We start from the raw sequence: 14,047 nt of genomic DNA, 5'->3' as shown, positions 1-14,047 counted from the left end.
AAATCCTCCAATCCTGGCAACATCCTTGCAAACCTTTTCTGAACAACATCCTTCCAATAGGAAGGAGACCAGAATTGCATGCAATATTCCAAAGGTTGCCTAACCAATGTCCTGTACAGCCACCACATGACCTCCCAACTCCTGTAGTCAGTACTCTGACCAATAAAGGAAAGCATACCAAATGCCTTCTTCACTATCCTAACTACCTGCGACTCCACTTTCAAGGAGCTATGAACTTGCAGTCCACGGTTCTCTTTGTTCAGCAACACTCCCTCAGACCTTACCATTAAGTGTATAAGTCCTGCTAAGATTTGCTTTCCCAAAATGCAGCACCTCGCAGTTATCTAAATTAAACTCCATTTGCCACTCCTCAGCCCATTGGCCCATCTGATCAAGATCCCGTTGTAGTCTGAGGTAAACTTCTTCACTGTCCACTACACCTCCAAGTTTGGTATCATCTGCAAACTTACTAACTATACCTCCTATGTTCGCATCCAAATCATTTATATAAATGACAAAAAGTAGTGGATCCAGCACTGATCTTTGTGGCATTTCACTGGTCACAGGCCTCCAGTCTGAAAAACAACCCTCCACCACCACCCTCTGTCTTCTACCTTCAAGCCAGTTCTATATCCAAATGGCTAGATCTCCCTGTATTCTTCTTCAGAAATAAAGAAGAACAATAATGGGTTAGAAAGTTCTGTACTCAGATTTTGTGTACATTTTAAGCTGTCACCAATAAACAAACAAAAGAATGAAGTTCTGGTATGAAGTAGAGGGCATGTACACATCAGATATATATATATATATATATATAGGCTGAAGAAAGGATCTAAGTGAGTGTGCACCATACTGACATTGGTCTGAATTTCATTAGCTGAATGAATATTTAGAGCACATTGTTTACCAGTCCGTTTTGAATATATTTGCATGAACAATCAATGACTAACTATATTACTGCACAGTATAATTTCCAAAACCAAAAATTAATTTGATTTGTCTCGAACAAAACTTGTCCCTTTATGTCACTGAATTAATTTAAGAGAGTGCTCTGCTTTCAGGTGATATAAAGCATCTCTTCTTCCATGCAGTATAAGAATTTCTGTTAAATCATCATAAAATCTGATTGAATGGATAAATTGAGAGATGATTCTTTGTATTTCATACCCTTGCAAAATCATCATTAAATTTTGTAAAGGAGAATCTGGAAATATGTAGAAAATGTGATGATGAAAAGATAAACTGAGAATGTTGTGGTTTGCGTTAAATGCACAGCAGGTCTGACAGCATCTGAAAGTGGAAAGGACTAGTTCATATTCATTCATATTCAATTTGAGACCTTTTTTTCAGAATGCTTTGCTTATTTACATTATGGATACAAACGTAAGCATACTCATGTGTAGTTACTTTAAAAAGTATAATTCTGCACTGTTGCTATTTCACAGAATCATATTGCATGAAAATGGGTGATTTGTTCCATTGTTTGTCAGGGAAATGTTCTAATTCTGTGCCACCAGTTGGAATAGTGCTGGGAGGATGCATTGAAAAACTGGGCACAGGCTACAAATGAAGTTAAATTCATTCAAATTTATTATTGCACAAACAGTGTGCCATTTACTTCTGAATTCTGCCATGTGCTTCTGGTGATTGAAGCCTGAGACAAGTAGTAGAAATGTTAGATTGATAATCTCATTGATATCACATGATTCCACAATAGGTGAATATGATATTAGTGAGGAGAATTGTATCCAGTTCACAGAAATATATTTCAAACATTATTTCCAAAAATTGAATACTGATTCGACAAGCTTTTTTTTCATTGATAATATTTATCCACATTTCCTCTCTTTGTTCCTCAGCTGAAACTAAGATCTGCTTTAAATACTATCACGGTGTAAGTGGAGCACTGCGAGCCACCACCCCATGTATTACAGTAAAAAATCCAGGTGCTATGGTAAGTAGAATATTTACTGACACAGAAATAAAAGCCAAATATTGCAGATGCTGAAAATCTAACATATAAGCAGCTGGTGCTGGAAATACTCAGCAGGTCTTGGCAGCATCTGTGGGGAGAGAAATTGATATCATGTTGATTTGATGTTCAAAAGCAAAAGGATTGCCATGAATGTGTGGGGAAAAACTTGCAAGTGTGATTAGGAGAGTAAAGGAAGTTGGGGAGTTTGGAAAGTGTATGCAGTTATTAATATGCAAGTTGGCTAGCAATTTACCCCTTTACAACAACATCCAAAAACTCAGCATTCGTTTCCATCTTCCAAAGCTCTGATGTTTAAATTCTAACTTGCTGTACTTCCCATCCACCCATCACCCTGTACTTGATGACCATTGATGGCTCCAGCTTTGACAGCACACAATTTTAAAATCCTTATCTTTGCTTTCAAATCTCTCTATTACCTTGCTCCTACCTATCTCTGTGATCACTCTCAAGCCCTCAAGATTTCAATGTTCCAATAATTTGAGCGTTTTGAATTTTTCAGGTTAGAGACACCCTCACCTGGTGTGTAAAATTGTTTGCATGTTTCTTGCATCTCAACAATGACTATAATTCAAAAGTAGCTCAAAAGTAGTAGAAAGCTTTTGAGCTATCTTTTGGGTGCTATGAATGCAAGCCTATTAATTGTTTTCATTTTTTTTTTATCACCCAAAATACCTTTCTTGGTCTCCATGTTAACAAATATCGTAAATGATTCTTATTCTTCAGGTGCTGTCCCTCATTGCTTTCAATCTGCCTTCATCACAAATTTTCTCAACAAACATGTGGCGACCTCACAGCTCTTGTCAACTCCCATCTCAACTCCACCTTCTTTTCATCTCCAAAGTTATTTTGTGGTGTTTTCCTCTCCTTGGTTTTGCATGGGTAGGAAAAATGGGAAAATAATGTGAGAATATGAAATCTCATTCATGACATCCAAGAAAAGTTTTCGCAATTATCCCCTCGAGCCATAAATTACAACAGCAGAATTTAACCATTGAGCTGCTCAACTATCTTATTTTCATGCATTAATTAAAACCCCAACTTGTCTTATTTAAATGCCATTTCCAATTATTGTCGCCTTCACCAAGAGAATAGACAGTGCAAATTCTGATTTGTAAGTCAGAGGGGCTACCTAACAAATGCAGCTTGCTGAATGTCTTGGCCATCATCCAACTGCTTCATCAGAACAACATCCGTGCATGCTCCATGGACGCCATCTTTATTAAACCTTCGATTATGGTTCAGCAAACCACAAACCTCACCATGTCATCACGCCTGCAATCAGATCAACTCAGGCAGCACTCAAGATTTAATGACACTTTACTTTAGAGCTCAGGAAACCCAGGACCTGCTAGTTTCTGCGAGGTCACTTTGCATGCAGGAATTTAATTTAATTTAATTTATTTATTCCACGTGTACCGAGGCACAGTGAAAAGCTTGTCTTGCGAGCAGTATAGGCAGATCACATAGTTAAGTAGCATAGATAAGTAAATAATAGGTAAGCAGCAGCAAAAGCAAAAACACAGGTACAGGCGAATGTTAAGAGTCTGTGTGTCCATTTAGTATTCTAACAACAGTAGAGCAGAAACTGTTTCAAAACTGGCTGGTTCCTGTGTTCAGGCTTCTTATCTGCTTCCCGATGGTACAGGTTGTAGAAAAATATTGCCAGGGTGGGATGGATCTTAGAGAATGTTCGCAGCCTCTCCTTGACAGTGGGCCTGGTAGATGGATTCTATAGATTGGAGGTTGGCCATTGTGATTGTCTGGGCCGAGCTCACCACTCTCTGTAACCGTCTCCGATCTTGAATGGAGTTACCATACCCGGTAGTGATACATCAAGGCAGAATACTCTTGATGCACACCTATGAAAGTTGGCAAGCATATTTACCATCATGCCAAATCTCCTCAGCTGCCTGAGGAAGCAGAGATGTTGTTGGGCCTTTATAACCAGTGCATCCACATGAAAAGTCCAAGAAAGCTTGTTGTTGATGACAACTCCCAGGAGCTTGACATTCTCCACTCGTTCCACTACTCTGCTGTTAATATGTCGGGAGGCATGAATAACAGCCCGCCGAAAATCAAGAATAAGTTCCTTGGTTTTGCTGGCATTGAGAGCTAGGTTGTTCTGAGTGCACCATTTTTCCAGGTCTTCCACCTCCCGTCTGTAGTCTGTTTTGTCGCCATCTGAGATTCGACCGACTATGGTGATGTAAATTGTATGAGTCTGGTATTTGGTGACGCAGTCATGGGTATACAGTGAGTACAGTAGGGGGGCTGAGTACGCACCCCTGAGTACGCATCACTCAATGTTGAGTGTTAGTGAGATTGAAATATTGTCTCCAATCTTCACTGATTGTGGCCTGTGGGTCAGGAAACTGAGGATCCAGTTGCAAAGAGTGGGGCTGAGTCTGAGATCATTAAATTTAGTAATCAGTCTCGAGGGGATAATAGTGTTGAAGGCTGAATTGAGAGTATGAGTAGGATTCTTTCGTAGCTGTTCTTGGTGTCAAAATGTTCTAGGGAGGAGTGAAGGGAAGTGATATGGCATCTGACGTGGATCTGTTGGTCCGATACGCAAATTGGAGTGGGTCAAGAGTAGTGGGGAGGCTGGAATTGATTTATGCCATGACCAGCCTTTCAAAGCACTTCATGACCACCAAAGTTAGGGCCACTGGGCGGTAGTCACTGAGTCATGCTGCAAGAGCCTTCTTTGGCACAGGGATGATGTTGGCCCTCTTGAAACAGACAGGGACAATGGCTTGCTGCAGGGAGAGGTTGAAGATGTCCAAGAGGACCTCTGCCAGTTGATCTGCATATGCTCTGAGTGCACGGCCTGGTACTCCGTCTGGTCCCATCACTTTTCTTGGATTCACATGAAGGAAAACGATCTGACTTCTGATGCAGTGACTGTTGGGATAGGTTCATCAGGACTTGTTGGAATAGGTGTTACCTCTCCGCCGAAATTCTGCTTAAAGTGAGCATAGAAGGCATTGAGACGATCTCAGAGGGATATGTCATCGTCTGCTATCTTGCACTGTCTCTTTTTAGAACCTTTGATGTCAGTCAGTCCTTGCCATAGTCGCCGGGTGTCTGTCTGCGCCTCTAGTTTGTATCGGCATTGGTCCTTGGCTGTCTTAATGGCTTTGTGAAGGTCATACTCGGATTCCTTATATTTGAGAGGGTCTCCTGATCTGAAGGCATCGCACCTGGTTTATCGCAGTTTCTGTATGTCCTGATTCATCCAGGGTTTCTTGTTGGGGAACACCCAGATTGACTTCCTCGGTATGCAGTCCTCCACACACTTGCTGATAACATCTGTGACGATGGTGGCGTACTCGTCCAAGATACCTGCGGGCTGTTTGAACATGGCCCAGTCGGCCGACTCCAGACAGCACCGGAGTTGATCCTCCTCTGACTAGCACTAGACCTATATCCGCGAGGGGGTCTTCGGCTCGAGCTTTTGCCTGTAAGCTGGGAGAAGAAGCATGGCATTGTAGTCTGAGTTCCCGAAATGAGAGTGGGGGATGGAGCAGTAGGTACCTTTCACAGTGGTGTAGCAGTGGCCTAAAATGTTTGGGCCTCTGGCGGGTATTTGGGCAACACCTTCTTTAAAGGGGCGGCACGGTGGCTCAGTGGTTAGCACTGCAGCCTCACAGCACCAGGGACCCAGGTTCGATTCCAGCCTCGGGCGACTGTCTGTGTGGAGTTTGCACGTTCTCCTTATGTCTGCGTGGGTTTCCTCCAGGTGCTCTGGTTTCCTCCCACAGTCCAAAAATGTGCAGGTCAGGTGAATTGGCCATGCTAAATTGCCCTTAGTGTTGGATGCATTAGTCAGAGGGAAATGTGTCTGGGTGGGTTACTCTTTGAAGGGTCGGTGTGGACTGGTTGGGCCGAAGAGCCTGTTTCCACACTGTAGGGAATCCAACCTAAATTGGCTTGATTGAAGTAGCCAATTACAATAAACAGGGCCTCGGGGTGTTCTGTCTCCAGGGTATTAGTGGTGGAGCACAGCACATCCAGAGCTTCCTCAACCTTTGCTTGTGGTGGTATGTACACATCAGTTCATATAGCAGTGGTAAATTCCTGTGGTAGATAGAAGGGGCGGCATTTGATGGTGAGGAATTCAAGGTTTGGGGAACAATGGCTGCCCAGGGTTGCAATGTCTGTGCACCACAAGTTGTTGATTAAAAAGCAAACCCCTCCACCCTTTGTCTTACCCGAGGACGCTGTACGGTCCATATGACGGATAGAAAATCCATTAGCCTGACGTGCGCAGCCGGGAATGGATGGGTTGAGCGAGGTTTCTGTGAAGCAGAGTGCGCAGCAATCCTGCAGTTCATGTTGGAAGCTGAGCCATGATCTGAGTTCATCCATCTTGTTCTCCAGAGATTGTACACTTTCTAAGAGTGAACTAGCAAGGGGCATCTTGAAACTGTGTAGTCTCAGTCTTACTAGCAGGCCAGCATGCTTACCCCGCTTCCTCGCAGATTTCTTACATTTGAATAAAAGGCACACATATCTAATATACCGGGACGGGATGCATCTGATGACTCGTAGCTTGCTTTTTTACTGCTCACTCCCTTCACTGCTCCTTTTAGGCTGTTAGCCTCTGTGTACTTAACAATGATTTCTTAGCACACGATTTGACGTCAGCACTGACATATGGGCTTCCCTTCTTGTGGATCATATTGCTTTCTTAGTGCACAGTGTCTTTAGTGTTCAGTTCAAGGCTGCCAGCCTCTGTAGCTTGCATTACTTTTGAGCAGAGATGGGAGAGTTAGGCAGCTTGTGACAGTGGGGAGCACTGAACAGTGAATCTGTCAGTCAGATAGGGGGTAAACATATCACTGTGCAGCTCCATGCTGTCAATGTCACACCTGCAGCAGGTGCCAACAATTTACGAGGCAAACACACTCCATGTGCGTCATGCAAATGGGGACATGTGAGAGTCAAAGGGCAGAAGTCCCTCATGGGTTGATGGGGGACTGCAATCAATCAGAGGCACTACCAGTGTCAAGTCAATAAGCGCATCTGATTCCAATCCATGAGGTTGGCACAGTCAGTTAGGCACTTGGTCTTATCAATCTTTAGCTCGAACCACAGTCACTCCAGTGTAAGCAGTTGTGGGGATTACAGGTAGGTCAGTCAGGGTGCTGTTGAGGCATTAGTCCAAGGGATGGGCCAGCATTTCTGCCAATGAGACCAAGGGAAGGATTGAATGATGACAGAAGTGGATGCAAATGCAGTTTGTTGTGATGCATGAACAGAAGAGGTATTGAGGTGTGCACAGTGAGTGAGTAGGATGCACAGTTAGCAGAAGAGCAGGAGGAGGATGAGGTGAGTGAGAGCTCTTAGGAGGATATAGTGCATGCAATAGTCAGAGTTGCAGTTTATGAGCTTTGGTGAGAGATGTGCACAGTGGCAGAGTTAGAGTGAGTAGTGGTCATGTGCATGTGAGGTAGCAGAGAGGAGATGGTGGCATCTATCTTTGCTGAGTGCAGAGATTATTGACCTTCTTCCCACACTGCTGAGTGCTTGTATTCTTCTGGGACACAGCACTGATCCAGGCTACAGTATGTGTGTACACTGGCAGTCAGCTGCAAAGAGTACTGCCCTCCCCTCATCCAATGGATCTACCATCAGCCCCAGGTCCCTGTCAGCAAAGATGGGAACAAGTCGTCCTTTCATCTGGCTCATTTGCTGCATGTTGAGGCTCAAACATCACAGAGTGAGGGGACATTCCTCATTTGCAGCTTCTGATGTAAGGTGTAGCTGGGCTTTAAATACAACACCACAGGCATGAAAGCTGGAAGATCCCAGCAGCCTCTCCAAACATGCAATTTCCTGAGTATTCTGTTGCATAATTAACAAAATGAAGAGCAGAAGATTGTGTAAGGAAAGTTGCTTCAAGCATTGGCAGACCATGCACTGTGAATCTCAATCAATGAAACACTTCAACAGAAAATTGGACATTGAATATGTTGTCACCTCCGTCGTCCATTCTCATCTATAGTGGAACTCCATTTTTGAATTCCTGCATTCAGGTTTCCATCCCTACAGTATGAATTGGCTCTTATCAAAATCCCAAATGACATCTGATGTGACTGTGACAAAGGTAAACTTTTTATCCACAGCCTCCTTGACCATTTGACCACATCATCCTCCTCCAATGCTCTCTCCACTGCTATTCAGCTAGCTGGGGTTGTGGTCAGCTGGTTCTATTTCTATTTATCTCATTGTAACCACTAACCTGCCACTACCTCCCCTTCCTCTCTTACACTGATTGCGCTGATGTCTCCCCAGGATCTAATCTTTACCCTCTGACATTTCTCCTCTACATGCTGGCTCTGAATGACATGATCCAGTTCAGAAAGCACAGCACTTATTTTCACATTGTCACTCCCGACTGGAAATCAGGTTCTGCCATTGTTAGAGTTGTCACAAAAGATTTATCAAAATACACAGATGTCCTCAATTTATCTGCCTTTATAGATCCAGATTGACTGCAAACATGGTACAAGTATCCGTTCTTAACAAAAATTACTATTTAGTACAAGTAGGTAGATTCTAGCTGCAGGCAAATATATTAAATTATGAAATGTTGACATATAACTCTCATAGTTGAAACTCTAACCCCCTTATAAGACCCCCTACCTGAAATAACTCCACATAGGCTAGTATCCAGTCACCAAATCACCTTTTGTTTACAAGTGGAGTGTCCTTAACATTAATACAGCTTCCTCGGTGATGATCCCTTTGCTAGTAAGGACTTCCTATTCTTCAATCTCTCTTCTTCAGATACATTTCTTGCAGGAGGTACAAAACAACTGGCTTACAAATCATAAGGTCTCTTAATTTATTGGTTAATAGTGACAACTTACCGTAACTGGTTAGGGAAAATAAATTGGCTTGCCTCAGGTACTTTCTACTGCTCAGACACATCACCACTCCTTCCCAAGGTCTGATGGATTCTGGTAATATTATTCACACCCACAAGCTGTTCAGGAACCAATCATTTAGTTGTTGGCAGCGGCGGCATGGTGGCTCAGTGGTTAGCACTGCAACCTCACAGCACCAGGGACCTGGGTTTGATTCCCACCTTGGGCAGACTGTGTTCTCCCTGTATCTGGGTGGGTTTCCTCTGGGTGCTCCGGTTTCCTCCCACAGTCCAAAGATGTGCAGATTGGGTGAATTGGCCATGCTAAATTGCCCATAGTGTTAGTTGCTTCAGTAAATGTAGGGGAATGGGTCTGGGTGGGTTACTCTTCAGAGGGTCGGTGTTGACTTGTTGGACCGAAGGGCCTGTTTCCATACTGTAGATAATCTTAAAAAAAAGTCTTTACAACATAAATGTTGATGACACTCAGATGTACCTCACGACTAACTCTCTTAACTTCTTCAAAGATTTTAATAATCAGATTGCTTATCTGACATTCGGTACTGGATGAGTAGAAATATCCTCAAATAAATATTATTGTTCTCAGTCCTGTTGCAAACTCAGTTGCTTGGTTACTGATTCCAGCCGTCTTCCTGGAAACGGTCAAAGATTCGGTCATTCTGCTTGCAATGATGATGTCACATTTGCCTTCCAATGGAGCTTGCAGTGTCATGTTGGCACCATCATTAAAATCATCTATTTTCATGGTCTGAGTTCACCTTTGTCTCACCTCATCTGCTGCTCAGGTAGTCATTTGTGCCTTGATTACTCTTAAACTTGACTATTCCATCTTCTGGTTATCCAAAACCTTGCTACCTATGTCTAACTCTCACTGAATCCTATCCACTGTCATCCCTGTGATCACTGACCTGCTCGTAGTCAAGTAACATCTTGATTTTAAAATTCACAGTCATGTTTTCAAATTCTTCCTTGGCATTTTCTTTCTTAACTCTAATCTCCTCCAGCTCAACGCCCAAGAGGTTGCTACTGTAATTCTGGTCTTTTGTACATCCCTGATTTTAATTGCTTCTCCTAGGCCACAAACTCTGGATCACTCACCTTAGAGCTCTCTACCTCACCTTTTTTCCTTTAAATCTATCCTCACAATCCACTTCTTTGACCAGGCTTTGGTCATCTGATTTAATATCACTTTATGTGACTCCTGTGAAGTACATTGAGACATGCTGTTACATTAAAGGTGCTATAAGGTTGCTATAATGGTAACAGACTATGTTTCTGTGAAAGGGCTGCAAATACCATGAAGGTCAATATGTGCAGTGTCTTTATTTTTTTCCAAAGACTTGTCATTTTGATTGTTAATTATAGTCTCAGTAGGCATTGGGTTTGGCTCAGCTGCAGTTGGAATTACTTTAGTCTGTATATTCAGCAGTGGGGTTGCTGAAATTGGATGCTATGTGTACTACAAGGTACCTAAGCTATATCCTTCTCTTGCTCTAGAAAACAGAAATGTTTAGACAATGTAATAGGATACCAATTTGGCCCTTTTTGCACTGTGATGTGAAAATGTCAAGTCCATATCAGCTGTTAAGATTGGGGCAGCAGGCATTAGCAAAATGAAATAAAATATGAGAAAAAAAATAAACTTATATATTGATTACAGCATTTATTTTCTACAAGAGAGATTTAGCTCTCTCAGCCTTTGCTTATACTGCTGCAAATCCTTTCTCGAGATGATTATTCAGTAACATTTTAAAGCTTTTATAGAATCTGTCTTCACCAGATTCTAAAGAACGCATTCCAGATACTAACCGCTTTCGTAATGTTGTCTTTTGATGCCTTTGCAAATCATCTTAAATCAGTTCTATCAGTAGTTCTTCACCCTTCTACCCATGGGAATAGTTTCCTTCAATCTATTCTGTGTAGAGCCCTGAAGATTTTGAAAACTTCTATCAAAACATTTCTCGATTGTTTCTAAGGAGAATAACCCCTGTTCTCCAATCTATCCGTACAACCGAAGTCTGTCGTCAATGGAAACATTCTCCTAACTCCATTCTGCGTTCTCTCTAACGAGATAATATCTTTCCTTTGTAAATGTGAGGCACCCAGAATCGGGTACAATATTCTAGCTGAGGGCAAAACAATTTTTTATAATGGTTTTTCAAAGCTCCCTTGCTTTTTGTACTCAGTGGACTGGATTTTCACCACTGAAGGGGCTAGCTTTAGTCAGGGTGTTTCCATGCTCACCTCACCTGCTTTGCAACAAAGATCTCTGAATGCTGTGATCTTTTCTCTGCAACACATCAGACCTGCCAGCCCTGGCTGCAGAGCATAGCCAGCCAAGTGGCTGGCCAAGGGCAGGGGTGGGCTGGAGAAGGCCTGTTCTATTTCTCTGGGACTTTGTTTCAGTTATATTATACAGTTTTAGGCTCTCTAACCCTCACCCCTGACTCACCTCCTTGGTCCTTCATATCCCCATTTAACTTGCATAGTGTTCAACTCAAGTCATGTGGAGATGAAATAAAACAATCTTCAAAAGTTCTAGTACCGATTTCAATTCACAGACAGGAAAAAAAACACTTCCCACTCACAAAAGCCCATTGCAAATAATTTTTTAAAGTTAATTAAGTGATTAATCTCTTATTTAAAAACAAGAAAGTTTATATTCATATCCCACAGCTTTTTAAATGACCAATCCAGCTGTGAATTCAGAATTCCCTGTTGATATAATTGAAGGTTTTTAAATCAGCCAAATATTCTGAAAGTGCCATGAGAGAAAATTCAACAACAGCTATCAAAACTGCCAGAACACAGACAGCAGAAGTCTGGTATTTTTTCATTTTTCAAGGGCCAGGGATTTAAATGACTTTACGTCAGAGTGGTTATATAGACATCATTTACCTTATATAACCTTTATATCTACTTCATATCTTTGTGACTCTCACAATGCAGTTTAAGACCCGCACAGCATCTGAACTTGGGTCTGTTCAAACTCAGCGCTGGATTCAAGTGGCCCCACTGAATTCAGGGTTGCCATATGTGTGAATCATACCCACCCCCGTTTCCTTACCAGTGAGAATGGGATCCGTCAAAAATGGGAATGCTGCTTCCACATCTGAGTGTTGCCAACATTTTGGAAGTTTTTCAGAGTGTCCAGAACTAAGCGCTGTCAGGTTGTTTGATTATAGAGAGAGTCTGATGCTTTTCTGATTCATACATTGAGCAGTGACAATATAGGGGGCTCATACTGAGCTTTTCCAACCTCATACGAGGGTCACTGAGGCTGAGGACAAGCATCCTTTCCCTTTACTTGTGCCTCCAACCACAAACCATCACCTTGCACCCTCAAAAAGAAAATAATATCTCCCTTTAATTCTGTTGTTTATCCAAAATAAGAAGAGTCAAGAGAATTCAACAGAATTGTCATAAATTGAAGGCTGTGGAATATTTTGATAATTACTTGGAAAAGGTGGATATTAAGTAATGTTATAAACAGGAAGAATGAACATAACCTTTTAGTACTGAGCAGTGCTGGCACCATGGTTACTGGGTGTGATTGTATTGCATCCCAATGACACAGGATGAGACCTTTGAAATTTTAAACATGGAATTTCCTTTTTGTGGACTTTCTCAAGCATGTTCAAATTATGTCTTTTAAATTTTCATGCGATGTAAGTGAAATATTAATGCAATTATTTATTTTTCTCACAAATACATTTTGTAAATTTTAAACATCCTTCAGTATTACATATCTTTCATTTTCTAATACCAAACAAGCATGTTAATACAGCAAGGGTGGGATAGAAGCAGCCTGTGAATGGAATAGCTATTCCTCAACATTTCCTTATATTCTATTTATGAAGTTGACTTTCTCTGCTTGGTGTCCTTAAGAATCCTATGTATTTCAATGAGATCACCTCTCATATTTCTTATCTCCCAAACTGTTCAGCCTTTACTCATAAGGCAATTCGTCCATGCTGGGTATTATTCTAGAGAACCTTCTGTGAACTGCCTTCAATTAAATAATTTCTTCCTTAAATAAGGGGACCAACACTGCTCACAGTACTACAGATGTGGTCTTGTCAGCATCTTGTACAGTTGCAGTAAAACTTCCCTACTCCCAAACTCCAAACCCCTTAAAATAAGGGCCAACATTCCATTAGCCTTCCTGATTAACTGCTGCACCTCTGCTAGCTTTCTGTATTTTGTGCACAAGTACCTGCAAATCCCTTTGTGTTGCAGCTTCCGGGCAGTTTGTTTTTCATTGAAATAATTTTTGTCATAGAAATGTATATCATGGAAATGACCCTTTGGTCTGACTCATCCTTGCTGACCAGATATCCGAAATTCCTTTAGTTCTCCCTTCCAAAATAAACAGCTTCACATTTTCCCATATTATACTCCATTTGCCAAATTTCTTAACGTATCAATATCTCTCTGTAAACTGTTTGCATCCCTCTCACAATCTGTCTTTCCATCTATTTTTGTGTCAAGCCAATTAGTAAAGTACAAATCATATTCTGCACTGACAGGTATGGATTTTAATTTATAAAATATATAGATGATCCCTGTATGTTCAAAAATGCAGAACATCAGAAATTCCTGAACGCTGGTGGAATGCTTCATTAAGGAAATCGTACGTTTAGTTTCTCTCACCTACTCAGTGAAACTCTGTTTTGGTCGTTAGATAGAGCAACACTTTGCGCTTATCTCGTGTTGAGTATTAAGTCAGATTATACCTCCCTATCCTGCTGAATAAAGTGAAAATTATAACTTTCTATCATTCTGGAAGTTTTATGTCCGAAATAAACTGAACTAAACACTGTTATAGTTAGATGAGATTGTTATTTGGAAACTACAAAGCTTCAGATAAATAAAGGATCAAATAGTGACAGTTGTTCAGAAACCTGATCAGCAATGATGCATTGAGTAATCTGCACAATATCTTGCTTTTCTCAGAGTTCAGTAATTCTGTAATGCTTTCTCTCGGAAAAGTTTGCAATATTGTACATTGATTTTCATCTGGAGTAGAGTGGTGCTGGAAAAGCACAGCAGTTCAGGCAGCATCTGAGGAGCAGTAAAATCGACGTTTCGGGCAAAAGCCCTTCATCAGGAATACAGGCAGAGTGCCTGAAGGGTGGAGAGATAAACGAGAGGAG

The 14,047-nt window shown here is 41.6% G+C and overlaps 1 protein-coding gene across 5 annotated transcripts in view; it reads left to right on the top strand.

The window, feature by feature from the left end:
* Nucleotides 1–14,047, top strand: part of LOC122551267 (E3 ubiquitin-protein ligase HECW2) — a 345,727-nt gene that overhangs the window by 176,557 nt on the left and 155,123 nt on the right. For all 5 annotated transcript variants that reach the window (XM_087988687.1, XM_087988685.1, XM_087988686.1 and 2 more), the window contains exon 4: nt 1,860–1,954. In XM_087988687.1, coding sequence (XP_087844813.1) covers nt 1,860–1,954 — 95 coding nt within the window. The remainder of the gene's footprint in view (nt 1–1,859; nt 1,955–14,047) is intronic.

The sequence above is a fragment of the Chiloscyllium plagiosum genome, unplaced genomic scaffold, assembly GCF_037043375.1.
Source record: "Chiloscyllium plagiosum isolate Xiang-an unplaced genomic scaffold, Cpla_swu_hap1 HiC_scaffold_7, whole genome shotgun sequence".
Taxonomy (NCBI): domain Eukaryota; kingdom Metazoa; phylum Chordata; class Chondrichthyes; order Orectolobiformes; family Hemiscylliidae; genus Chiloscyllium; species Chiloscyllium plagiosum.
Note: the sequence above shows the minus strand (reverse complement) of the source record. Positions and strands in the feature narration are given on the sequence as shown.